The sequence below is a fragment of the Mercenaria mercenaria genome, chromosome 9 (genome assembly GCF_021730395.1).
Source record: "Mercenaria mercenaria strain notata chromosome 9, MADL_Memer_1, whole genome shotgun sequence".
Classification (NCBI taxonomy): Eukaryota; Metazoa; Mollusca; class Bivalvia; order Venerida; family Veneridae; genus Mercenaria; species Mercenaria mercenaria.
In genome coordinates this window covers 2,004,169-2,031,336 of record NC_069369.1, presented here as the reverse complement: position 1 = coordinate 2,031,336, position 27,168 = coordinate 2,004,169, and the positions used below count along the sequence as shown (strand labels likewise).

The 27,168-nt window shown below is 35.5% G+C and overlaps 1 protein-coding gene across 2 annotated transcripts; it reads left to right on the top strand.

The window, feature by feature from the left end:
- Positions 1 to 10,919: 10,919 nt before the first annotated feature.
- On the top strand, positions 10,920 to 19,981 carry LOC128559366 (fibropellin-1-like). Of its 2 annotated transcripts, XM_053550699.1 has the most exons (6): positions 10,920 to 11,078; positions 11,468 to 11,551; positions 12,112 to 12,215; positions 12,616 to 12,771; positions 15,306 to 16,235; positions 17,573 to 19,981. In XM_053550699.1, the coding sequence occupies exons 1-6, from the start codon at positions 11,025 to 11,027 to the stop codon at positions 17,682 to 17,684; spliced, it is 1,440 nt and encodes a 479-aa protein (XP_053406674.1). In that variant the 5' UTR covers positions 10,920 to 11,024; the 3' UTR covers positions 17,685 to 19,981. The 2 variants fall into 2 exon arrangements, with proteins under 2 accessions (XP_053406674.1, XP_053406675.1); XM_053550700.1 differs by lacking the exon at positions 12,616 to 12,771.
- Positions 19,982 to 27,168: the final 7,187 nt, after the last annotated feature.

Genomic DNA, 27,168 nt, shown 5'->3' with positions numbered 1-27,168 from the left:
TAACTTTATTTTGTCTAAGCATTTAGTTTCTGAGTGTTGCCTATGAATCATCTCATCTAATGTATTGCTGCATATCTTTCCTTCAATAAAAATCTTGAAAAAAATGGCTTTATTTTGACCTATTATCTGTTATAAATATGTTTTACTATTTCCAATATCCAGGTGTTTGATTTACTGAAGTGGCCATTATCCAGAGGGAAAATATCCCCTATCCATAGGTATACTATGAGAACCGTTGCATGTTCATGAACGGATGGTCAGTAGGGAAGTTCATCTAATTTTATCTGGAACGGTGACGAAACCTTAAAAATAATCACGGAGTGTCTCCGCGATAAGAAGCTGAGACAATTTGACTTGTGCACGATGGAAGATAAATTACCATTTTTTCAATATGCATAGTACCCGTTTACCAGACTACGTGTTTAATTAAGAAATGCACGATTTAAATGGCTTCGGGTTGCCAGAGCGTGTAGTCATGTCAAGCATTTCAATGAACGTAATCAATATATTACAAGTAAACTTCTTCAGCAAGGCTACCGTTATTACAAATTGCGTAAATATTTTGCTAAATTTTACTATCGTAATTCTGATTTAGTTTTAAAATTCAATAGTAATTTAAAGACACATCTGCGAGAAGGTATTTCTAAACCCGTTTTTTATGGGGATGTGGTTTACAAACTTCGTAAGATCTTGGGTCATGGTAATTTTCCAAATGTATTTTGTGAAATTATAAAACGTTTTATTAAAAGAGGTTACGACCCAACTGTTTTGAGACATACCGCATGTTTAGTGTTCAACCCGTTTACAGTTGGACACTACGCTTCCCTCTTTGATTGTGTCTGACGGAAGAGGGGGAGGACTCTATGATAAGCAGTTTTTAAATCCTACCAGGACTGAACTGTTTTGATATCTGTCTTCTGGCCTGTTTCGTCGGGCCCTTAAGGGTGTTTCTTTTCTTGCTCTGTCTTCTGAAAAGACATTGAGTACATACGTTTTTGGTTCTAAAAGTTTGCTTTTTATACATTTATACACGAGCATTTTTGTGTTTTACATGCCATGCGTTTTTGTTTCCATGACGTGTGTTAGAGATTCACCTGGAGGGGATTACTTTTATTTACACTGTCCCGTGTCTTTGGAACATGGTGGGGGTAAGAGTGAGGTTGGGTGCGCACCATAAACCGGTTTAAGCTCCCCAGTGGTGTTTTTGCCACTGACCGTTCCAAGGCGGTGCCTCACTGTGTTCCTTTGTTTGTTCGTTCGTTTTGTCCTAATGTGTTGGCTTTGTGTGTGTGTGTGTGTGCGCGCGCGCGCGCGCGCGTGTGTGTGTGTGTGTGTGTATGTGGTGTACGCGTCTGCATGCTGTGGGTTTCGTTTTGGGGAGGCTGCGTTTTTGGTACGTGGCATTCCCTGTTTAATATTTGTCTTTGTTTTTTAGTATATTTACCCGTTCATAGCTATGGTTCTCCTCAAATACATAGGAACAGGTTATATACAACATTGACAATGGCATTTTTGTTCTGGTCCTGTTCCACTGTCTCTAGTCAAAAGGTAAAATAATATGTAAGAGAATGGTACCGACAAGGTTTTGTGAACATCCATCAAAGTTCTTTAAAGACTTTTTCTATTTAGCTTCTGCCAATAAAGAACAGTCTAGTGGCATCACCTGAATAAATATAAAAAGATCTACCCACAGGGGTACAGACCAAGATTGGTGAACATCCAGTTAGTGGTTCATGAAAAGAAATGGTTTACATGCTTTTCTACATGTATTTTTAACACTGGTAATAAAGTAGCAACTCCAATCACACAACTACAACAGCAGATTATATAAAAAAGTTGACTACCTTTAAAAAAAGGTGGCCCGTTGGTCTAGTGGTAACACGCTTGATTTTCAATACGAATCACGACAGGCTTGCACCTAAGAAGGAATTCTCTCTGTGTGATTCTGGTGGCATTGTATCACCCTGTCCCACTGGTCAGATTGTTCTGTGTCTTAAAGGGATGAAATGAAACATTTTGTCTCATAGTCTGACTGAAGACGGAGATGATGAATTTGGCGCCCTGAGTGGCTGCGATGTAAAGCGCCTTTAAACCCGTTTGTTTATCATGAAATGGGCGCTATATAAATCTGGTATAATAAAAATATCAATTTAAACTTTGTGTATGAAATGTATGTGACATGACTAGCATGAAGAAATATCTATCTATATGTAAACAGTGATACAACACTTATCTGATTCCACAGACTAAAACATTCGTGCTATAAAGTATATCAATGTAGCAATCCAAATACATGTATAGGTAAGAGCAAAAATGAAGGGTCAATTCAAGCCTGTAAAAGTATGAATATAATAAGCACAATCTAAGTATCCCATTGTTTCCTCATTTCCCGAGTATAAAGGTTATACATGTATGTTTTTCACGTATTTTTATGGTCAGACACTGCTATTGATTTCCAATAGGATTAGATTATACAGAATGACCCCATAATATACCTTAAAATTGTAAAATAGCGTCCAAACCGGAATAGTTTTAATAGAAATATATGCCATTCACCAAAAAATCTCCTCATTATAAAGGCGTATCCAATCTATCTTTTGTTTTAGTGTTGAAATATCGTCTAGCATATACCTTTCCAAAATGGCAATTACAAAGTAAAGCATACAGCTAGACACTTGTAAAATATTCCAAATTTCACAGAAAACATTGTATTACTTGATATTGACAACATTTTTATGATTGTAAACAATAACTTTTTTATCCAATCAGCTAATGTCTCATTGAATATTATTTCCCTACATTTTTGTCAACCAGTCCGAAGCCGCCTTTCGTAAATATAATCAATACAAAATGGCTTCTCGAAGTGACAGAGGCATAATGACATGGTATATCATCATTGTGAAATGCAGTGTACAGGTTTATAATAAAAACTGAGTCTATAATATAATCTAGAAGCAGTTTTTTTATGAAATCATACCAATAGACAGGCAGCTATATGTAGTTATTTTTGACCAGTCTAGATGAAACCAGTCTTCTCTATATACTCTACTTAAAACAGCTTAATTTAGAACACATATGAAGTCACTGTTTGGATCAAAAATAAAGGAAAACCCAGTAGTTAGACTATAAAGTGGGAAAAAGTAGGCACAGATCAAAATAAGATAGAGCAGGAAAAACAAGTGACAGAGTACTGCAGTGGCAATAAAGAAGTCCCCTACCGGTATAAGGCTTTGTATTGTTAGTGTTCGTCCCATGTGGCTGATAGCAACAGTGTTAAGTCTAAAACGCTTCGATGCATTTAGAAGCTATTAAGGTATCCGATCCATAGATAGGTAAAATTTCGATGTCTGGTGGTCCCATTTTTTGTTTGTTTGTTTTGTTTTCTTTTTTGTATTTTTTTTTGGTACCATTTGAAAGACTAGTGTCTGCTGGACAAGTATTAGTAAATAAAACGGCCTATATAATAATATGCAAGAATCATTACAGTCATGTTTTTTGATTGCGAGATGATAAATCTAACACTGTAAGAAATGGATTTCTGTTCAAGTATCATTGAAGTAAAGTAAAAGTAAAAAGTGAAAAATTCTAAAAGATATTATGTCATGTAATTTATATATTCTTTTTCAGAAGATAATACACTTTCAAATGATAACAAAATTATATGAGCTTACCAGGCATCTAATTTTTTATATTTTAATAGCACTGTTATATATCGGATACCTTTAACAAAAAATAGTTTTACTGAAATTTCAAAAGTGACACTGACCTACAAGCTTAGATCATGTACATGGCACATTGTCTCATCATGGGGAGCATTTGTATGCAGTATAAAGATAATAAGACAATCCATCAATGCACATAAAAGTTGTGGAGCAGAAACAATTTTTTACTTTATATAGAGACCTTGCCCTTTGACCGACAAACAATCTAATCATGGGGAGCATTTCTGTGTTAAATAAAAAAACTCATTCAATGCATTTAAAGGTTATGGTCACTTGACCTTAAACAGTGGCCTTTAACCGACAAGCATAGATTATGTGTTGATACATCGTCTCATCATAAAGAACGTTTGTATGTACAATTTAGACAGAGCGGAAAATAATTTACTTGACATTCAATAGTGACCTTGACCTACAAGCATAAGTCCGTACGTACATTATCTACATATTGCCCTCTATACGCATATTAAGTTTTATGAACCTAGCTTGAATATTTGACGAGTAATTGCAGAATCCAAGAATTGCGGATGGACAGACGGATGGGCGGACGGACGGACGGATAGACATTTCTATAGTTCCCTCCCTTGAGCCGGTAGAAGACTTATAAGGACCGCTTAGCTACCCGAGTTAAGTGGCACCAAAACTAATTCTTTGACCCCAACCGCATTCCTATATTTTCACATTTCCTGTTGGTTGTCATTTGCTGTTGATTAACCCGTGTTTGTCTACAATTTATCTCATTTTTGTTTTTAAAACTGGTAGATTATTTTTATGACGCTTATACCCTCTGTATTTCTCGGACTGTGTGCTGATACGAATTGTATTACTGCAGTATCATTTCTTTCATTTGTCTTAATTCACTTTTTTTCTGATTCTCTGCGCTGTTCTGAAATCATTTTCAATAAGCGACAAAGGGTACCTGAGAAGTAATATTAATGTCGGTGATCACATAGAGATGTATTTGAATCTGTGTCACAAATCCTCTTGTAAGGCAAAATGAAATATTTGTGCCTAGTTTTGGTGACAAAAATGGAATAAGAGATATTGTTTGATATTTGTTGGTTTAAATTAAAATCTGTTTCTAAGCAAGTGCCTGACTTTTATTACAAGAACACACATAAAGGATAAATCAGTATTGCTTTGATATAACGTAATTTTCAGTTTAAAATGGGGTATTAACAGTTTCTTTTCAGAATGTCTAGATCTTCAGTAGAACACGTTCATGAAATTAAGATATAATCCGAAAATCGTTTCCAGTGATCTTTGAAATATCTTTTGAATTCCTCACCAAAATTCAGAATAAAAGTCACTATTTAATCAGTTTTCAAGATAGGAAATGGCTAGGGTAGCATAGAGTGGTGCAAATTTTGTCCCCTGGCCATACCTCTAATTTACATATAGAATTTGCCATTAAAGTAGGATGTAATATTAGTATTAATTTTGCTGTTTCCTTGATGAATGCCTTGGGGAAAAACGTGAAGGTATTTATTCTGGATGTAGAATAAAGTAGTAATGTAATGCCTCAAATTCTAATACATGCGATATATTAGGACAAAGGAATTGAATAAAGAAATTCAACATCAAAAGACTGAGGAAATTTCTCTGCTGTAATCCTTTCTAGAAGAAGGGAATTTAGACAATCTGTACTATAACGCAATTAACTTGCGACTTAAACATTCTTTTTGCACAACTCATTAAGACGTTTACTTTTATTGATCTTTGGTAGCCCGTAAAATTACTACACATATCTGGAAACTGCCTGTTATTTTCAACAGCTTTGTCAAAAAGTTTACTCCTAATGTCATCAAATGAAAATATTCAAGGAGTACATGCGATTCAGTTTCAACCACATCACAAAAAGGCAATCCCTATCCTATAACCTTAAAGTTTTCGAATCTACCAGCTAAGCAGCAATATTTTCTATTGTCTTATAAAGCGGTTGCCTAGCTATTTCGCCAGCTACAGCCAAACTGGGTGTATTATCCAACGCCAAGAATAAATCGCATGGATTGATCATGCAAGAATATAATTTGAACGCCAAAATAACTGAACCACAGTAAATAACTTGCTAAACAACAATTGTTCAATTTAGAAACAAAATGATCTCCACCTACTGTTTTACACTCAAAGGGCCGACATGACTGTGCTTTGAGCAACTGCTTTGGTTGTTCTATTCATATCAAAGTCTTCATTCAAAAGCAATCCTAAATTTGTATAATGTTCTACACAATTATTAGTGTCCTGACCACATTTAAATACAAAACTTGTTCTTAGCGATGCATCTGGTCTTCAATGAATGATGCTACTTTTTCTTTTATTGATTGTCATGTCATTCAAATAACAGCAGACAAAACTGCATTTTAAAGGACATGTAATCTTCAGAAATGACAGTCAATAATACAGTATTATCAGCATAAAGGAGAACACAAATACTTTCATTATTTAAAGTGAGACCATTTCCAAATTATACACTCCTATATCATTTATATACACACTGAACAATCTGCAATTTGTTTGAAGCCAGGCAGTAGTGTAGCCATTTACTCATTCAGAAGACGAATTCGTTTCCAAAATTTAATTCTGTTAGTACAATTGAAAGCCTTTCGGAAGCCAGTAAAAATACAAGTGGCCTTTTTAAATCTCTTCAATAATTCAATAATGCATGTTACTGTAGACATACAATCAATAGTGTTCCTTTTATTTCGGAAATCATTCAGTTCATCACCTAGTTTAGAATTTCAACCCAAAGCTAGTATCTAAAATACTGTGATAACTTTTATAAATTGCCGCTTCTAATACATATATATATAATAAATATATGACATAGGATTTCTTGATTCAGCAGACGCATTGCGAATAGGATTTATCATACATTTACCAAAATAGTTTAGGAAAAGTGCCTGTATTAAAACGAATATTTTAAAGTAAAACATCATAGATGTGTCATTTTAAAGACCACTGACGGAATTCCATCTACCTCACAAATTTTTCGCAATTTAAAATTCAATTTGTCTATTGTCGTTTTACTACCACACACCGTAACAAGTTGTCTCAATTGCCACACAATGAACATACTCTGCAGCACGATCAACTCGCGAATACAGGTAACAACCATTACAGCCAGTGTCCTATGATTTATTTCAATCTTAAAACCGATTGGGATATTTAAATTGTAATTTTACAATTTTAAACTATAGAATAAAAAAATATTTCCTTCAATCCTTCTTTCCCGATTAATATGTGTAAAGTTTATATATTAAACAAGAAGGGAGAGGGAGGCGCTTTTTATTCTTTCACATATTCAATAATTCTTATCCGACTCTATGGTCATATACGATAAGGAAACTAAACCGGTTTTCACCGGTTCTTGGTATCTTAAGAAGTTGTACTGTATAATATATAAACCCATTTTCATATGTATCAAGTGACTGCACGAGTCAAATTACAATTAAGAGAAAGACGAAGCAAGCATTGAGACACAATATATTACCAATTCAGTCTCTCCCTTGATGACTGAGAACCCGTCATTGTATGATTAAAGAAAGGAAGACTGTAAAATAGTGGAGCACTAAACACAATGATCAAGAAACATAACGGTCTTTTTCAATTGAAATCTTACTACATCGCCATAAAATCAAGTTGTGATATATCTTGTCACAGGGATGCCCGTAGAGTATTTTATACCCCCACCAAATATGTTTGTGGGGGGCTATATAGGAGTCAGTTTTGTCCCGTCACGCCCCTTCTCGTCCCATCGCGCTCCGAAATCTATATTTCATTTATTACTTAAACTTAATATAGATGTTCCACCTTATCACCCACATCATGTGACACAAAGTGCATAACTCTGACACCAATTTTTGCATGAATTATGCCACCTTTTACTTAGAATTTAAGGTAAATGTTGATGCATTTTCATTATATCTCAGTTATTATAAAATGGATTTGATTCAAACTTAAAATAGATGTTCCACCTTATCACCCACATCATGTGACAGAAGTTGCATGTATAACTCTGACACCAATTTTTCATGAATTATGCCCCCTTTTATTTAGAATTTAAGGTTAATTTTGATGCATTTTCACTATATCTAAGTTATTACAAAATGGACTTGATTCAAACTTAACATAGATGTTCCACCTTATCACCCACATCATATGACAGAAGGTGCATGCATAACTCTGACACCAATTTTTCTTGAATTATGCCCCCTTTTACTTAGAATTTAAGGTTAATTTTGATGCATTTTCACTATATCTCAGTCATTAGTATATGGTTTTGATTGAAACTTTAATAAGATGTTCCACCTTATCACCCACATCATATGACACAAGGTGCATACCTCTTGCACCAATATTTCCTGAATTATGCCTCCTTTTTGCTTAGAATTATACTTATATAGTGTTTTGATACACTTTATCTGTACCTCTCTTATTATTTAATATTTTTAACACAGACTCAATCTATTGGGCAATATTCATCCACCATTGGAGTCATTAAACACTCCAGTGTCAGTTCTTCACAGATTTAAATGTTTTGGTAGACAAGCGTAACATCATAAAATACATGTAAAGTTCGACTTTAGCCACAAACCACCAATTTTATATGTAGTTATGGCCCCTTTCCAATTTAAAATTTCTCAAACTCATGGTTGCCTGACAATAACCCACAAAAGGCTTGACAGATTTAGATAAATTTTGGTACACATGTATAACATCATAAAATACAGGTCAAGTTCGATTTAAATTGCACCTTTTTGTGACCATGTCTTTCTTATTCTTATGGTTGCCATTCTTCTGTGAATATAGTGAGGGTATTCGCAGTGATAAAACTAAGCAAAAGATTTGCAAAGTTTATGATAGTGCTAAAACATTTTTTTTGGTTATAGTAATAAACCCTACAATGAATTTATCTATACATTTTTCGAATTAAGCCAGTCTTTATATACCCTATCTTTCGTGTTCATCAATATTATGAAGATTTCTATATACAGGCATATTTGCAACAAAATATACAATACCAGTCAATTTAGGTTGCTTTGTTTTACATTATATCGATAGCCTATTATGTCACAGAACAATATGCTTATGAAACGGTCGCGAAGTCGTGGGCTTGAAGGATTAATAACGTCAGAGATAGTACGTCCATAACAAGATTTTGGTTATCCGAGTGTCCACTACAAATACATTTTAATTAAACGCTTTGCTCAAGCTGACTTTTGAATGAGGGTTGCTCAGAAAACAGCCATAGTTGATATCATACCTTTGCGAGAATTTTACTGTACATCTTTTTTAAAACAAAATAAAGCACAAAAACAAAATGGGTTTATACATACAGATATAAAATAGTGTTCCACTCTTAGATGGTGCACAAACAGGACTCATTTCGTAATTTGTTGACACATTCTAAAACCCTGTAGGCTACCTTATTTACACTAAAGACTTACAAAAGCCTTTTTAAATCATCATGTTTCATGAGAGTATTCATTGTATTATTGGAATTGATAGTTTCAGTTTAGTGAAAGGTATAACTGTCATTATTTCTATCTTCTTTATCACTATTTTTACATTACTTACATAAATTCCTGCGCTTCAATTAATTTGAATCTACCATGGTGACCGGGTAAACTGCATTCTTAAAAGTCAACGTAAAATAAAGTTTTAACTGAAAACTATTTTCGTTACCTATGGTGGCTGATTTCTGCCATTTCGCGTTTTCGACCCGCGGCCCCGCCGAGCGAAAACACGAGAAATTACAAGTTAAAATGGCGGGAGCGCGGGGCGAAAACACGCTATTTAGCGGGGCCGCGGAGCGAAAACACGATAATTAGCGGGGTCGCGGGGCAATAGTTAGTAACTGGTAGTTCGGGGGCACGTGGCGAAAACACGATAATTAGCGCTGCTTAGACGCCGAGTTTTCGCACCGAGCCCCCGACATTACAGTTCCTAAATCTCGCCCCTCGACCCCGCTTATTATCGTGTTTTCGCGTCGTGCCCCTGCTAAATAGCGAGTTTTCGCCCCGCGACCCCGCCGAGCGAAAACACGAAAATTAACAAGATAAAATGGCGGGGTCCCCAGGCGAAAACTCGCTATTTAGCGGGGGCGCGAAGCGAAAACACGATAATTAGCGGGGGCGCGGGGCGAGATTTAGTAATTGGAATGTCGGGATGCGGTGCGAAAACTCGACGTTTAAGCAGCGCTAATTATCGTGTTTCCGTCTCGCGCCCCCGACATACCAGTTACTTAATCTCGACCCGCGACCCCGCTAAACAGCGAGTTTACGCTCCGCGCCCACGCTAAAAAGCGAGTTTTTGCCCCGCGCCCCGCCATTTTAACTTGTTAATTCTCGTGTTTTCGCTCGGCGGGGTCGCGGGGCGAAAACGCGAAATGGCAGAAATCAGCCACCATAGTTACCTTATGTGTATGACTGCCTCTCTCCATTTTTAAATTGACTATTCGAATAATATGTAAGAATTTTGGACTTGCTCATTCGTCGGTATGTAAGTGTTTGTATGTAAGCTGGCATCTTTGTGCCCATTTATGTGAATTGATTTGAAACTTCACACACTTATTCTCTGCGATGAACTGACTTGTACTACACAGGCTCCATTACTCTACATTGTCTTTTTACACTAGTATGCCCCTTTATTTACTCAGCAAGTGTTATCTCAGTACCAACCCACTAATGGGAAAGGATTAAAACTTAATAAACTTGTTCACTGTGATAAGCTGACATGCATTGTGCATGTTCCATGGCTCTGTTAAGCATTTGTTTTACAAAATTATGTCCTTTTTGGACTTTTATATCCATTCAGTTGACAAGGCTGTTGAATAGTCGAGCGTTGCTGTCCTCCGACATCTCTTGTTTGTCGCATACAAGTTTTCGATGTTGATACACGACAGGATGACTTTCCGTTTATGTAGCGGTTATTGAAATCAGTAATTTAAATTTTGCCTCATAACTGTGTTCAAACACATCTTGTGATAATTGTTTTGAAGAGGTTACAATGAAACAATCAGCTTTTGTTTCAACAAATTTATCTTATATTTCAATTGATTTATCACTATACAACACTTAAATCACATCTTACCTTGATTATGTGACTGTTTCTGACACAATCATATCATCTTGACCTTTATCAATGATGCTGGGGGTAGGGTATAGATATACAGTTATATCTGATGAGAAGTCTGGTCACATAAAATGTTTACATTCCTGATCATTACGTTACATTTTCAGACAGCAAGACTGGGGTAGGGTATAGATATACAGTTATATCCGTCGAGGAATCTGATCACGTAAAATGTTTACATTCCTGATCATTACATTTCTTTTTCAGACAGCAACACTCGCGCGGGTATGTTTGTTTTTATTAATTTTAGACTCAACTGGTGCATTTTCATGATGTGCTTTGAAGAAATATTTTTGGTTAAACTAAATTTGTTTTCTGTACTTTATTTGATGAGTTTTGTTCTGCTTCAATATTTTAAAAAAAAAGTATTAACTGTTTGCTCTGAACTTCATTTTATAACATTTTAAACGCATACTGTACAGTTCTTTTTAATTTTAAACTGAAGACCGCATAGTAGACCGAAAATAGTTTAAACTGAAACTGACATATTTTTAGTTTTGAACTTTAGCTCAATTATTTTCTCATTTTTGTGGTATTTCTTGTAATTTGAAAGCAATAATTTAAAATCTGTAGTATATTTAACTGACAGTTGAAATGAATTGATTTAATTTCAGTCTACAAATCCGTGTAACTGTGAGATCGGAAAGACATGTAATGCTAACAATAATGATACAATTGGTGGATGCAAATGTATGCAGGTAAAGAACATTCCATCAATGACAAAAATCAAAATACTATACTATTTTCCACTCTGTAGTTTAGTCTAATTTTTACTAATACCTTTCTTTTAATAAAGTATTAGCATAATACATTTAATTTATTTAAAACTGTACCTATCTCATTCCGCTTTCATTAGTTAAATTGGTTTTGATCATTTTTTTTAAAGAAATCAACGAGCTAATGCAATTCCTGGTTTGTTTACGTTATTTAAAGTAAAGGTTAGTTAAGACCTTTTAACGGAAGTTGCAGTGTTTTACTTTATAACGAAAAGTATTTTATTTAATTCACATTATGTATTCGGGCAATTAGATCAGAGGCGCACCGCCACCTCAGTTATTCTTGGAGGTAGGATTTGTTATTCTATGCTTGTAAAAATGCAGCTGTTCTTCATGCATCATACTGAAAATGACAACACGAAAGATTCCGTTTGTAAATCCTAAAATAGTTCACACACATTATGTTAAACTGCTCGCATAATTCCCTCTATTAGCATCTACTTTCCATCTATTAGCACCTACATCAATTTCTACCGTGACAGGGATTCAAGGGAGAGAATTGCACGGATGTGGATGAATGTACAGTTGGTGAACGGGATCCGTGTTTTCACAGAGGGTTGTGTTACAATACTATAGGAAGCTATAGGTTGTTAAACTTCCGTTCTCTATTATTGTCCTGTTAGGAATATGTTACATATCTGTGAAACTTTACCATTGTCTACAGATGTATGATGATGAAATATCGTTAATTTCAGGCTAGAATAGTAGTTAATTTGCTTACAACTACATCCATTTGAAATACATACTAACATTTATTGTCATTATGAAAAAAAATACTGTCATCAGTATGACATAACACTAGAGAGACTATCTATATTTTCATAATCAACCAATTGAAAGCATGCAGAGAGAAATGTTTGTAAAATCCAGATCAAAATAAACATATTTATAATTAGATCGATAGATCAAATAATTGACACAAACCAATTATTTCCTACGCGTTACTTCGTTTTGTTAACGTGACTGTTTACCATCCATTTATCAAGTTGCCGTTGTCTAAAATCTTGGACGGGTTATCACTGTGAACACAACGTTACCAGTACCATAACATGTATGCCTGGGTATAGTGGAGATGAATGCGAAATTGCACTCTGTGAACATGGATATGCTGTAAACAGTACGAATAAAACAATCCCGTATACGTAAGTCTTACAAAAGACTAGTTGACAGTGAAAATGTAATTTCTTTTTTTTTATCAATTTTTGTAGCAAAATTTTAATAAAATGTTCATTTTTTACCAAAATATGACCAAACTAGCCTATTCATATCAATATCTGGACAAATCTCAACTTTGCCATGTATCTTCTAAGAGAGATTTCTCTTGCCATATTTGCTAGCTCTAAAATCACATTACATGCCATGCCAAAAGATAATAGATAAGGGTAGATTTCTCGACAGCACAGATCACCAAGAACACAGCCCCAGAGCCACGCATTTGCATTGTAGGCCCACAACAAAGAGAAGCTGTAATGGAAAAATATTTCAGACGGGTTGCTTCAAACATCCAACAAGTACATATTAATTTATGCTAAATATAGATGGAGGGGATGGAAATGGTAAGGGGCAAAATGGGGTCGTGGGGAGAGGGGGTGGGGGTGGAGAGTTGAACAAGGACGAAAAACAAGGGAATGCCATGTTCTTTAAAAACAGCCGCACTACAATGTAAACCACAATAGCGCAGACACTTGTGTACCAAAGATAAACACACAACTACGATCAACTGAATAACATAGAAAAACGAACAAGCAACACATAAGAAAACAGTAGGGCACCGTTATAGACTCACAAGCATACAAACGCCCTCACACAAGTAGGAAAAGCAATCAAGTACCGTCTTAGGATTCGGCTGCCAAAACAAAACGAAAACTTACTTAAACAACCAGTTGAAAATAGGGGCACTGCCTTGGAACGGTCAGTAACCTATATAAAGGAAACTGGGAGTTTAAACGCGTTTAGGGCATGCCAACCTCGCACTTACCCTATTTTCAACAAGTTAAACAACACAATGTAAATAAAATCCCCGCTGAGAAAGGCTCTAACATTAGTGCAAAAATAACAGATAAATAAAGCAAATCATAAAATTAAGGTAAATTCAAGGTATAATTACACCAATGTACTCAACAACTTGTCTGAAGCCAGAGCAGCAAGAGTCTAACTTTTAAGGGCACGAATAAGAAAACTGTAACACAAAAATCAATTTCCTCCGTCCGTTGTATGTAGGATTTAGGAGAAAAGCATCATTATTAGTCATCGCACAATCAAATAGGAAAGCGTAGCAATTAACTGTAGAGGGGTCAATCACTAAACATGCACTGTGCGTTACGATTTTCGCATCGTATCCTCTTTTGATAAACTTTTTAACCAATTTTACAAATAATTGATTAAAATAAGGGGTATGTTTATTTTTCCGAATTTTAGAAACTACATCTCCATAGTATTCCGGGTGTGTAAGTCCAAGTTTTAAAAGTGTTTTAAGGGTCGTATTGTAATTTTCTAACAGTTCCGACGATCTGTAGTAAAATTTACTAAAAGCTTTCCGTAGCTTATGATAACGGTAACCCTGTTGTAACAATTTCTTGGTGATGTGAAGAGTTCTGCCATTAAATTCATCTATCTTTGAGCAAGCTCTTGCAAAACGAATAAGCTGTGAAATATAGACACTGTATGTTGTTGCTCGAGGGACATCTCCATCAAGATTGGGAAAGTTGAAAATTAAAATCGTCCCTTTTAACATATATTTTCGTTTCTAAATTATTATTCAAAATTCTTAAATCTAAATCCAGAAATGACGCTTCTAAATCTGAAGTATTAGCCTTATTAAGCTGTAACTCTTTAGGGTAAATATATTTCACCATTTCTGAAAAAGATTGGTTGTCCATATTTAGAATATCATCAAGATACCTTGAGGTTCCATTAAAAGCTTCAATAATTTCAAATTGTGTCTCAGTGGACAAAGTCAAGCACAATACCACAGTTATTTTAACTATATGGTTTACATAGATACTGGACACTATAGCAATTTTGCATGAATTCCAAATCCCTAAAAATACCTGAACTTAACAGAACTAAACAAGAGAAAAAATTCCAACCGTTAACCGGCTTTTTCCCTACCATTTTGAACCAAATCATATCCGTATGAAGAATACTCTCTAGATGGCCGCAAAGAGGCCAAACTGGTCCTATCAAAAAAGGCCAGTTTTGTTCTGAAATTCTCACTCTGTCAAATTGTACATGTACATTTCCTCTTTTCAATTATGGCATTTATTGCAGGTCTTTCACTCAAAAAGTCACAAATATTCACCATCAAATCGGGGAACTATTTTCTATTTGCTTGAATGTTGCAAATCCACTCACGTGCCTTAGCGCCGGCGAAAGCGGACCTGTGTATTAAGGTTAAAAAATGAACAAACATAAAACTGTTGACATAAGATATAAATCGCACTTTAGTTATTTTCTTTCGGGTATTAATGGTTCTGTTTGAAGTACGAGTGGAGACCCTCATCCTCCATACACTTTGAACACGGCTGTATTGTTCATACCCAAACCACGATTTAGTTCTTTTAAAAAAACAATAGCTCTAACACCATAATGACGCTGTTTTATTTTGTTTAGCTGATACCTATAGCAGAGGTGCCAGTTTACAACAAAATATGTGTTTGTCTTTCTTTCTATGCAGATGTCATTGTCATAGAGGTTGGAGACATGATCATAATGATGACCCATGCACCATAGACATAGACGAGTGCGCAAAGAATACCATATTGTGCAAGAATGGTGGTACATGCCGTAACACCAACGGTTCATATGATTGCGACTGTATAAAACCATGGGAAGGTCAAAATTGCACTTATTATAACTCATGTATGTCTAACCCGTGTCAAAATGGCGGAAAATGCACAAAGTCTGGAGCCGACTCTGATAAAACTCATAACTGTACTTGTAAAGCCGGATGGCAAGGTTTTAATTGTTCCACTGATGTAAATGAGTGTTCGCTGAACGGACGTGGTGTGTGTCTCAATGATGGTAACTGCACTAATACACCTGGTTCATACATTTGCACGTGTGACACAGGCTGGTCAGGTAAAAATTGTAATGAATCTACATCAATTTTAACAACTAAAGCAGACAACCCGTCTACTAAATCGATCACTGAAGCAGAAATCCCGTCCACTATATCGACCACTGAAGAAGACAACCCGTCTACTATACCGACCACGGAAGCAGACGACCAATCTACTAATCCAAACACTGAAGCAGACAACCCGTCTACTAAATCGGTCACTGAAGCAGAAATCCCGTCCACTATATCGACCACTGAAGAAGACAACCCGTCTACTATACCGACCACGGAAGCAGACGACCTTTCTACTAATCCAAACACTGAAGCAGACAAGCTGCCTACTACAGTGATCACTGCAACAGACATACCAACTACTACAATGATAAATAAAACAAACTACCAATTAACCAAAATGATCACTAACACCCAAAATAATTTAAAAGAAACAACAAAAGAAGATAAAACACCAGTTATTGTTGGAGCAGCTGTGGGTAGTATTATAATCGTAGTTGCTGCGTGTGTAGCCGGCTACTTTCTCTACAAAAGGTAACAATTAAAAGTTTTTATCTCAAAGTATTTGAATTTAAATTTTGTTTCCTTTAAAACAATGTTATCAACAATTATACCGCTCTGACAGCTGTTTAAACGACAATATTTATGAGGTAAAATAACATGATGGTCCTTTATCGCTCACCTTAGTTACACCGCTTGTTTGAACAATGATGACATAGAATACAGAGAGACAATATCAAACAAGAATATTTTATTTTTTTCCACAACATGCATATACTTTAAAAAAAAGACCAAACCCCCTGGCGGCCATGTTTTTTTTTACGAAACAGAATAATTTTGTTTAAATTCGTGAAGGGCCAACAAATTTGGCCCTGCAGTTTCAGACAAGTTTCCACTAGGAAAAAGTGACCACGCCCTCTGTCGTCAACGTTTTTTTTTTGAGGAATTGGAATAATTTGAACAATCTTGGTAAAGTGTCACACAAGAACCATTTACGTGAAATTATCTTAAAATCGGGCCTGCAGTTTCATACAAGAAACGTCTTTAAGTTTCCGCTATATATATTTATATACATACAAGGAAGAGTGATCACGTCCCCTGGCTGTCATGTTTTTGACAAATCGGAATTATTTGAACAATCTTGGTTGAGGATTTCATGAGGACCATAGAATTATTTCAAAACCAGGGTTTTAGGAGTTGTCGTTTGGATATTTTCTATTTTTAGCTCTGACAACCCCCTGTGTGCAACCAAGTGGAAAGGTTTGAATAATTTTGGAAGAACACGAAAGGGACATACAGGCCAAGTTTCATCAAGTGCGACCACACGATTTCAGAGGAGTGTCGTTTTAAGAAAAGTGCGGACGGACTTACGGCTCGACGACGTACGGACGGACGGCTGAACGTCAAATGTTGACTGATAAAAAAGCTCACCTGAGCACTTTTTGTATTTCTCATTGCCCAGTTAGCCCGCCCACTTAGCTCAATAGAGAAAGTGTTGATCTAAGGATCGCGAGGTCGTGAGTTCGATCCCCGAGGGGCGTACGTTCTCCATGACGATTTGATAAAAGACATTGTGTCTGAAATCATTCATCTTCCACCTCTGACTCGTGTGGGGATGTTGGCAGTTACATGCGGAGAACAGGTTTGTACTGGTACAGAATCCAGGAACACTGGCTACGTTAACTGTCCGTCGTTACCATTCAGCTTTCGAAGCAAGCTACATTGAATACATAGAAGCGAATGACCCCTTACTTGATATCTGATTGAAAAGAGGATATAATTTCTTTACATTAATACGTGTAGTACGGAGATTATTTCAATCATTAGTTTCAGTTTTATTTGAACAGTTAGTAAACTGGTTTATTTTTCAGGAAACATGCAAGAGTTGTGTCAGAAAATATAACAAATGACATGGATAGAAATGAAAAATTTGACGAAAAGCGGATAACCAAAAAAGAAGCCATTGAACTTCCAAACTGTTAGGGACAGTGCAAATAAATGGTTTTGGAAAACACTTTGATGAAGTGACAGTTGATCCTATTTCTAAGTTAAATCAGTCTATAACTAAAAGTTCAATCTTTCTTTGAATGACTGGTGTTTTTGTGGATTAAACAATGTTCAATAGATAACGTGTATTTCATGTCAATATGTTATCTTAAAATGTTTACCCTAGCGTCTGTAGGTTACATTATACTAATTCAGTATCGCCTTTTTTGAAGATAAATAAATATATACATATAAGAAAATTAGCCTGTTTTTAACACCCTCTTAAAATTCGCTCATGAATATTCTAGTTAAGAGACGTGTGTTTAGATGGTTTTTACTCAATGAATAAAACTAAAACGTGGACATTCACATTGAAAGTGGTCTAGAGCTAGATTTCTCAATCTAATATGCAATATAACTAAGCCAAAAATATAACTGTCATATAAGAATATGACTAATTATACCTTATTTCATCTATAAAATGGGATCACATTTTGGAGTACTTCACATATTTCCGCATTGGTTATAAACATTCCTTCTAGTTAATAGTAATTGTCTTTAAATTTCATTGGAACTTTTTACTAGGCTTGTATCTGGTAATTATTTCTTTTTGTATGATTTTCGCAGCAGGTGTTCGTTGTCGACCACTTTGATCCATAGCTTTATGAAATAAATCTACTCAATTGTCTGCTTTTCATACCTATATTCATGCATCTTTTTATTACTGCTGAGTAGTGACTGCTAATTAAACCAGTCTCAATCTGATTGAGACGGGTAAGGCTATTGTATACCCATTTCTTAGTTTGCGCAATAGTGCTATTTTTCATGCTCAGTATTTTAATAGCTCTGATTTTGTTTTTTAAGTTTGGTTTTAGCATAATAAATTAGCAGTTACTACTCCGCTTTACCTGTGAATATATAAATAATGTACAGTGTTATTTACTTGTAAAGTGTCTCTAACAATCCAACGTATTGAATGGCTATACACTGTGTTAACCCAGCCAGCATGACTATATCGGCCCGATATAGGTATAATGTCGGAATGTCGGCAAAATGTGCCGATGTAGGGCCGACGTCGGGCCGTTGTAGTGCCGCAAAATATTGAAATCGGTAGATCGACATCAATCAGTGTAACTATTTCGTACGTCGGATTGACATCGGGCCGATATTGGATTCTCTAATATAACTATATTTTTCAAAATATTATTGATAAACGTGAAAAAGTAATCTAATTGTTTATATGTGCTAATTTATTACGCAAATATGATGTATGCCAGAATTAATCAAACTAGGTTCCAAACAAAATTTGTAGACGGTATTTATCAAAATTTTATATGTAATAAAGGGAGGTAATAATTAAGATGCATTTTTATTTTTATGTAAAATGCCCGCCATAGAAATATTTATATTTATAAAAAATTGAAAATATATATATCTTTAAAATTCTAATTGAACAATTTTAATAGTGTTAAGAATATACAGAAAGCTTACGTAACTGTATAAAACATGCAGTATATAGTTTTGAAAAATATTATATCAATAAAATCAAATAAGCATCATACATATGATGCGAGACACATCAGTTCTCAAAAAATACTCTGAGAATTTATAAAGTGTATATTTTAAGAAAACTTTGATAAAGCAAAGCCAATATCGGGCCTATATCATTTTGATGTTGGCCAAATATCGTTTGCCAATATCGGACCAATGCCATTATGATGTTGGCCCGATACCGCCTGCCGACGTCGGGCCGACATCATTCCTATTTGCAGCCGAAATTGAAGCCAATATCGGACCGTTATAGACAACGATGTCGGTTTGATATCGGGCCGATATAGCATATTGGCTGGGAAGACGTTTTATATACAAGTATAAATTTTACTGTAATGTGTAAATATGAAACTGAAATAAATGTAAAATCTACCTTGTAGTGAGGTACTTCTAAAATGGAGCAGCATCACTTGTAACAACACTTTATGGGATTGGGACCTTCTCAATAGATCCCCATCTGGCACGGTCTGCAAGTATGACACTGACTTCCTCTCAAGACACTCTGGTCGTAGTTTCAAATCGAGTAAGTAAGTAAGTAAGTTTTATTTGGCACAAGTGTACATGACATGGCAATATAGCGATAAAACAAATGACAAATCAATGCATAATAAATATTACATAGTGACAAACCAACAAATCATTAGACAGTTATATCATATTACTCAGCAAAGCCATGTAATGCTCACCAATACCAGGGATAACACAAAAAAGATGAAATGATTCTTCTTATTTCCATTGTGGTCCCTGAAGAGAAAATAGAGTAGTATCGTCGCCTTATTTCCACAATGCACCAAGTGCCATGTTTGCAATTTTGGGAAATGCAAATCGAAAGTTTATGTATCAATAACTTTGCAACTATTTGGTAAAAAAAAAAAAATGAAAATTTCAGAACTTGTTTAGTTTATATTCTTTAGACTTATGTAAAATTTCAAAAGAAATAATAAAATAGAATTTTAGGAAATTAAAAAAAATGTTTTTAAAAAATCACATGAAAATGAATATTATAGTATTGAAAGTTAATTCCAAAATCAGCTTCGAGTTAGGCCGTTGTGGAATGGAAAGAACTTTCAAAAATAGGTAAAATTGCCTTGAAAACAGTATGTCTTGTGTTTCGCTTTTGGCTACGGTTAAAAGGAAAAATACTGGTTGCAGTAACCGAGACAGGTTTGTTGCAATGTTGACATAAGCCTGTGTGAATTGATGACGTGTGTCTGTAAGGACCTATATAGAGCATATTGGACCTTACAAAGTATGAATTAACTGTGTCATTGAATTGACTTCTGTCTACAAGTTAAAGCAGCTTACATGCAGATGGGCACTAGAGGCTTGTAAATTTTATTTAATTCGGCAGGTTTCATGTAAGCTGTAACAAACCATTAACACATATTTTAACGCACTCTCTTTTCTTTCTTTTTTGACACGCATTTTATAAGCTGTGGAGTTTCATTTTTTGATGGTATAATTCCTATGCTCCTCCATATTTCTTTTTTTACAATTTTCACCACAACCTTAATAACTAATTTCCCGAGTAGAAACTGTAAGACGGCGGAATTCTACTACTGATAAGAGTTTGTATGTCCTTTTGTTGAACTTTTACTTAACAGCGATAAAAATTCCATTACATTTACATGCATTCTAGCGGTGGTTCTTATGTGGAAAGGTCATACAGAATCTTAAGTCATTATGAAACTGTTTATTTCGGTACTGGTTGCTAGTTTAGGTAAGTTTTGATAACATTATTGTTATTGCTAATTGCTAAGTAATGTATATTATTTTGTTTCAAACTGCAGTACAAACGTTTCTTTCTTAATAAATTCATCACACGTCTATCTTGTGGTGAAAATGCAGAGACGCGTTAGCCTAATGCATAGAAAAGCATTTTCTAAAAATGGAAATAAAACCCCATTTCCTCCTTTGACAAACGATTACATATGTTACATCAAATAAATGAAGTTACAGCTTCCAATATACCTTTTAAAAATGCACTGAAACATGTAACATCCGTTTAGTCTTTCAAATATGCAAGAACTGTAGAATAAATGAAATGAAGAAATGAAGGAAAATAATTCATTCAACTCTAGTCTAACAGTATGCACACATCTAACAAAATTCAGTCTAAAAATTCTTATGCTCTAGGACTAGCACTATCTGAAACCTGTAACCATGACAATGACTGTATACTGACAACTTGTACAAATGGACTCAGGCCAGATTGCTATCATGGTCACAACGGCGTTAATGTTTGTACGTGTAAACCAAAAGGTTCGTGCCCTTAATTTCACTTATCACGAAAATCTACCCTTACCTATTATATCTCATATGTAGTTTCTCTGCAAGGTATTATTTACAAACAGTGTCAGTTGTATTTTTTCTCGAACTGATATTAAACTTAAAGATAGTGATAGCAAAATATTTTCTAATCAGTCTAATTTAATATGCGTCATGTTAAAGTTAAAGTGTTCGGTTTGAGGAAATTGTTTACTGAAATGGTCCTATAATGGTCTTAAATGTTTTATTAAAACTGTGTTGAATTTGCAAAACACTTACTACAGCAGTACTGTTATTATGTTGGTATTTGACCTTACATACACGTAAACCCTCAAGGATTAGTAGGCACGTGGGCTGTACAAATACATTTAAATGAGAAAACTGAACTTGCACATCTAAATCTACAGAATATTAGATGTACTATCCATGCTGATTTTATGGCAGAGGCGCAAGTCGTGTAAACAGTTGGATCGAACGAACTTGCTGAAATTTAGGAAGCTTAAGATATGCAAGGTTAAAAAAGTGAACAAACAACAGTGTTGTGGTTAATACAAAGGAAACACCTTAAACGATTAGCCTGTATCAAAGAATTTCTTCTAATTTATAAACCTTGCCATAAAAAGATCTTTAACGGAGCCAGTGCAGCACAACTTGAAGCAGCAGAAAGAGTGCCGAACTTATCATGCAATCTTTCTCTGTTACATCTGACGAAGTCGAATCCGATTTGAAATATTTTCTCCTTCACAAGTCCTCTGTGCCCGACTGTGCGAACAACAAAATTCTCAAATAACTTTCTGCGAACTATCTCTTCCTCTTGTAGTTCTTTATAACCACACTCTGTCTCCACATTTTCTGATGCTTGGAAAAAAATATATACCACCCGTTTTTAAATTTACCTAATAACTATCGTCCATTTTAACCCCGAAGTACAACAGGTAAGGTAGAAGAAAGGCTAGTTTTTTAATACATATTCAATAATCTCAACAGAAATAGCACTAAAACTTCTCTTCAGTCCGGCTTTGTCCCAGGTGATCCAACGATATTCATTTACTTCTATAAGATTTTCACGGAAGCAATAGATTTAGGCAAAGAGGTTCTGACTGTATTCTGCAAAGTAAAGCGTTTGATTGCGTGTTCCACACGGAGGACGGATGTTTTGGCCACGGACGGTTTGGCCCGGACGTTTCGGCCTAGAATCTTTTGGCCTAGGACGTTTTGGCCAAGAAAATTTTTGAGGTAGGATGTTTTGGCCAAAAAGAAATTATTTCCATAATATGCAAATTATGATCTGGACATTAATATGTTATCATATGTTACAGTATAATTGATCATTCTTTTTAAAAATGTAATTGTGAATAAAATTTATTTTCATAACTCTTTTGGTTTGTTGTAAATGGCAAATATTTTCACATACACAAACACATACAATGTGTATATGTTTATATGTATACATATAGAAAGATTATAAAAGATAAAAATAAGATACCATGAGTTTGTTTTATTATCAGTTTAATTTGTTCACTTATCTTATCACATTCTTTAGAATAATCTCCAGACCATATTTTGCATGATATGGAACCACAACTTATTTTTGGCCAAAACGTCCTACCCCATAAAATGCCTGGCCAAAACATCCTAGGCCGAAAGATCCTAGGCCGAAACGTCCGGGCCAAAACGTCCGCTGGCCAAAACGTCCTACATTCGTTGCACACAGGTCTTGTCCATAAATTGAAATGTATTGGCTAGGGATGGCAACGAATATTCGAATATTCGTTCATGACACGAATATTCAAATACTGTTTCACTATTCGAATATTCGGAAAAAATATAAGATCATAAGAAATAAATAAAAACTAAACGAAAGATCCAGTATTTTCGTTTATCTGATTTACCAAACTTTGCTTTCATAGTAGATACGCGCGAAAATGGCTTCTGTCGCTGTCAGACGTGTCACTTTGTATATTAGCGTGCCGAGATTGTACATCGCTATGGTGATGACATCGTAACCTGTAGTAACTACAGCTAATTGCTTACTTTAGAAATTTTATTGGTCCATAATTGATGAAAATCCGTTACAAATCGCCTTGTTTTCGGTAGGTGTGAACCGCATGTAATTAAAAATCATTAGAAAGCGCTTGAACTAATGACTCGGTTTTCAATCAAGGTCGATTAAAAATGTATTTGAGTAAAGAAAAATGCCGAAAAGTGTTGAAAACAAGTTAAATGTGATGCATATTATTTTGATAAAAAAGTTTAAGTTTTGAAACTTTTTTATTATTTTAATGAAAACGGACCATCCTCTTGATGATAAATGCATTTCGTATGGGAAAAAATAGTGTAATCTACTCAATATTCAGACAAAGGGTAAAGTTAAAATTATATCTTTTATTAGACACCCTCACAGTCTTAATTTTACACTTCGTTTATTGAAAATATTGTTCAGGCTATTACGTGTGCCAATGCCGACATGAGTAGGATAGCTCTACATATTCTGCAAATAGCCGAGCTAAAAAGTAAAACAAGACATGTTTGAAGAACATGCATGTCCCCTTTTATGGCCAGTCAGCAATGGGGTATATAATAATTTCCAAGCTCAAGATTACAGTTTTTGAACGGAAACCATTAACTCTACAGACAGACCAACATAACGGCTGATGGACCCACTAACATGACTGAAATGCACAAAGCATTATGTCCCCACTTCTTTGAAGAGGGTAGTGGGGGCATCTACATATTAAGCCCAATCATGTTACCAAGTTCGACAGTTCTGGATCAAGTGATTCTCAAGGTTCAGGCCTCTTTACCCTTTGACCTATTGACCCCAAAAACAATAGGAGTCATCTATGTCATAAACCCAATCATGCAATCTGGTTAAAAGTTTCTGAGTCTAGTGGTTCTTAAATCAAGTGGAAACCTTCACTCTACCTACATACAGACATACTTATATCAAGAAATTGGTGCAGCTCATATTATTAATTCTCCATTTTTTTCCAATCTGAGTGTTCTATCTTATTGAGAAACAGCTACACACATTATAGAGTAAAATAACAGAATAAAACTAGAAAATGCTTTTGTAAAAAAGTGCATGTCTCCCCCAATGCAAAGTCCTATAGGCAAGAAGTCAATAGGGGTCAGGAGCAAAAGTCAAAGAGACACTGATGGTTGGCTGCAATAGGGATCATCTACTTGGCATGTCCAGTCATCCCGCTAAATTTCAACACTCTTGGCCATGTGGTTCTCAAGTCACTGTTCAGGCTCCTGTGACCTTGACCTTTGATCAAGTGACCTCAAAATAAATAGGGGTCATCTACTCTGCATGTCCAATCATCCTATTAAGTTTCAACATTGTAGGTCAAGCGGTTCTCAAGTTATTTCCAAAAAATGATTTTACATGAACAGGCCACTGTGACCTTGACCTTTAATAGACTGACCCCAAAATCAATAGGGGTCATCTACTCTGCATGTTCAATCATCCTATGAAGTTTCAACATTCTGGGTCAAGTGGTTCTCAAGTTATTGATCGGAACTGGTTATCAATGTTCAGGCCCCTGTGACCTTGACCTTTAATGGAGTGACCCCAAAAATAATAGTGGTCATTTACTTTGCATGAACAATCATCCTATGAAGTTTCAACATTCTGGGTTGAGAGGTTCTCAAGTTATTGATTGGAAATGGTTTTCCATGTTCAGGCCCCTGTGACCTTGATCTTTAACAGAGTGATCCTAAAATCGTTAGGGGTCATCTACTCTGCATGACCAATCATCCTATGAAGTTTCATCATTCTGGGTCAAGTGGTTCTCAAGTTACTGACCGGAAATGATTTTCAATGTTTGGGCCCCTGTGACCTTGACCTTTAACAGAGTGACCCCAAAACCGTTAGGGGTCATCTACTCTGCAAGACCAATCATCCTATTACGTTTCAACATTCTGGGTCAAGTAGTTCTCAAGTTACTGACCGGAAATGGTTTTCCATGTTCAGGCCCCTGTGACCTTGATCTTTAACAGAGTGATCCTAAAATCGTTAGGGGTCATCTACTCTGCATGACCAATCATCCTATGAAGTTTCATCATTCTGGGTCAAGTGGTTCTCAAGTTACTGACCGGAAATGATTTTCAATGTTTGGGCCCCTGTGACCTTGACCTTTAACAGAGTGACCCCAAAACCGTTAGGGGTCATCTACTCTTCATGACCAATCATCCTATGAAGTTTCAACATTCTGGGTCAAGTGGTTCTCTAGTTATTGATCGGAAATGGTTTTCAATGTTCAGGCCCCTGTGACCTTGACCTTTGACGGAGTAATTCCAAAATCAATAGGGGTCATCTACTCTTCATGGTCAATCATCCTATGAATTTTCAACATTCTGGGTCAAGTGGTTCTCTAGTTATTGATCGGAAATGGTTTTCAATGTTCAGGCCCCTGTGACCTTGACCTTTGACGGAGTGACCCCAAAATCAATAGGGGTCATCTACTCTGCATGACCAATCATCCTATGAAGTTTCAACATTCTGGGTCAAGTGGTTCTCTAGTTATTGATCGGAAATGGTTTTCAATGTTCAGGCCCCTGTGACCTTGACCTTTGACGGAGTGACCCCAAAATCAATAGGGGTCATCTACTCTTCATGACCAATCATCCTATGAATTTTCAACATTCTGGGTCAAGTGGTTCTCTAGTTATTGATCGGAAATGGTTTTCAATGTTCAGGCCCCTGTGACCTTGACCTTTGACGGAGTGACCCCAAAAACAATAGGGGTCCTCTACTCCAGCAGCCCTACAATCCTATGAAGTTTGAAGGTTCTAGGTCAAATGGTTCTCCAGTTATTGCTCGGAAATGAAGTGTGACGTACGGACGGGCGGACGGACGGACAGGGCAAAAACAATATGTCTCCCCCAGAGGGGGGAAGACATAATAAGCTTGGCCTTTGAAGAGATATAATACTTATGTTTAACCATTCTTTCAACTTACTGGAGATAAAAAAGACATGTCCATATACATGTACTAATAAACAAGGAAACTTCCTCTAACTATGATTTTAAGTATCAGGGGAAAAACCACTGCAATACATGTAAATGTACACCAGGAAAAAACATGAAATAATTTATCCTCATTATGACTAAAAGCAAGACTGCCTTTGAAACAATGTACATGGTTCCCCCAGCTGTTTCATGTAGATGGAACCATTACCAGTACATAATATCTGGGCATAGTACAAAGATTTGTTGAAACTTGAGTCATCATGACTGAAATTTGCATTCCGCTACCATTCCAAAATATATATAACAAAGCAAGCAAACATACCTTTAATCTTATTTGACAATATTATAAATAATATGAGAATTTCAAACAGTGAGAAGTTTCATTTAAATCAACATTGTAGAAATTTTTCTATTTGTGAAAATGTCTTCATAAACCGTGCTTTTCCATAGATTTCCATTAAAAAACATGCTGGAGGTTAAAATTTTTCAAATTAGTCTAGCAAAGAATCAAACACATGACCCTATCTTTTTTATTTGCCAAATTTTCTTCAGATATCTAAAAAATTCAAATGTTTGTCAAAGTCTACATTGTACATTATTTTCATTACAAAAAACAGAACTATCATGAGCACTGTTTAAAGCTAGTGAAATGGGCTTAACCAATTATAAGGATATACAGAACCCT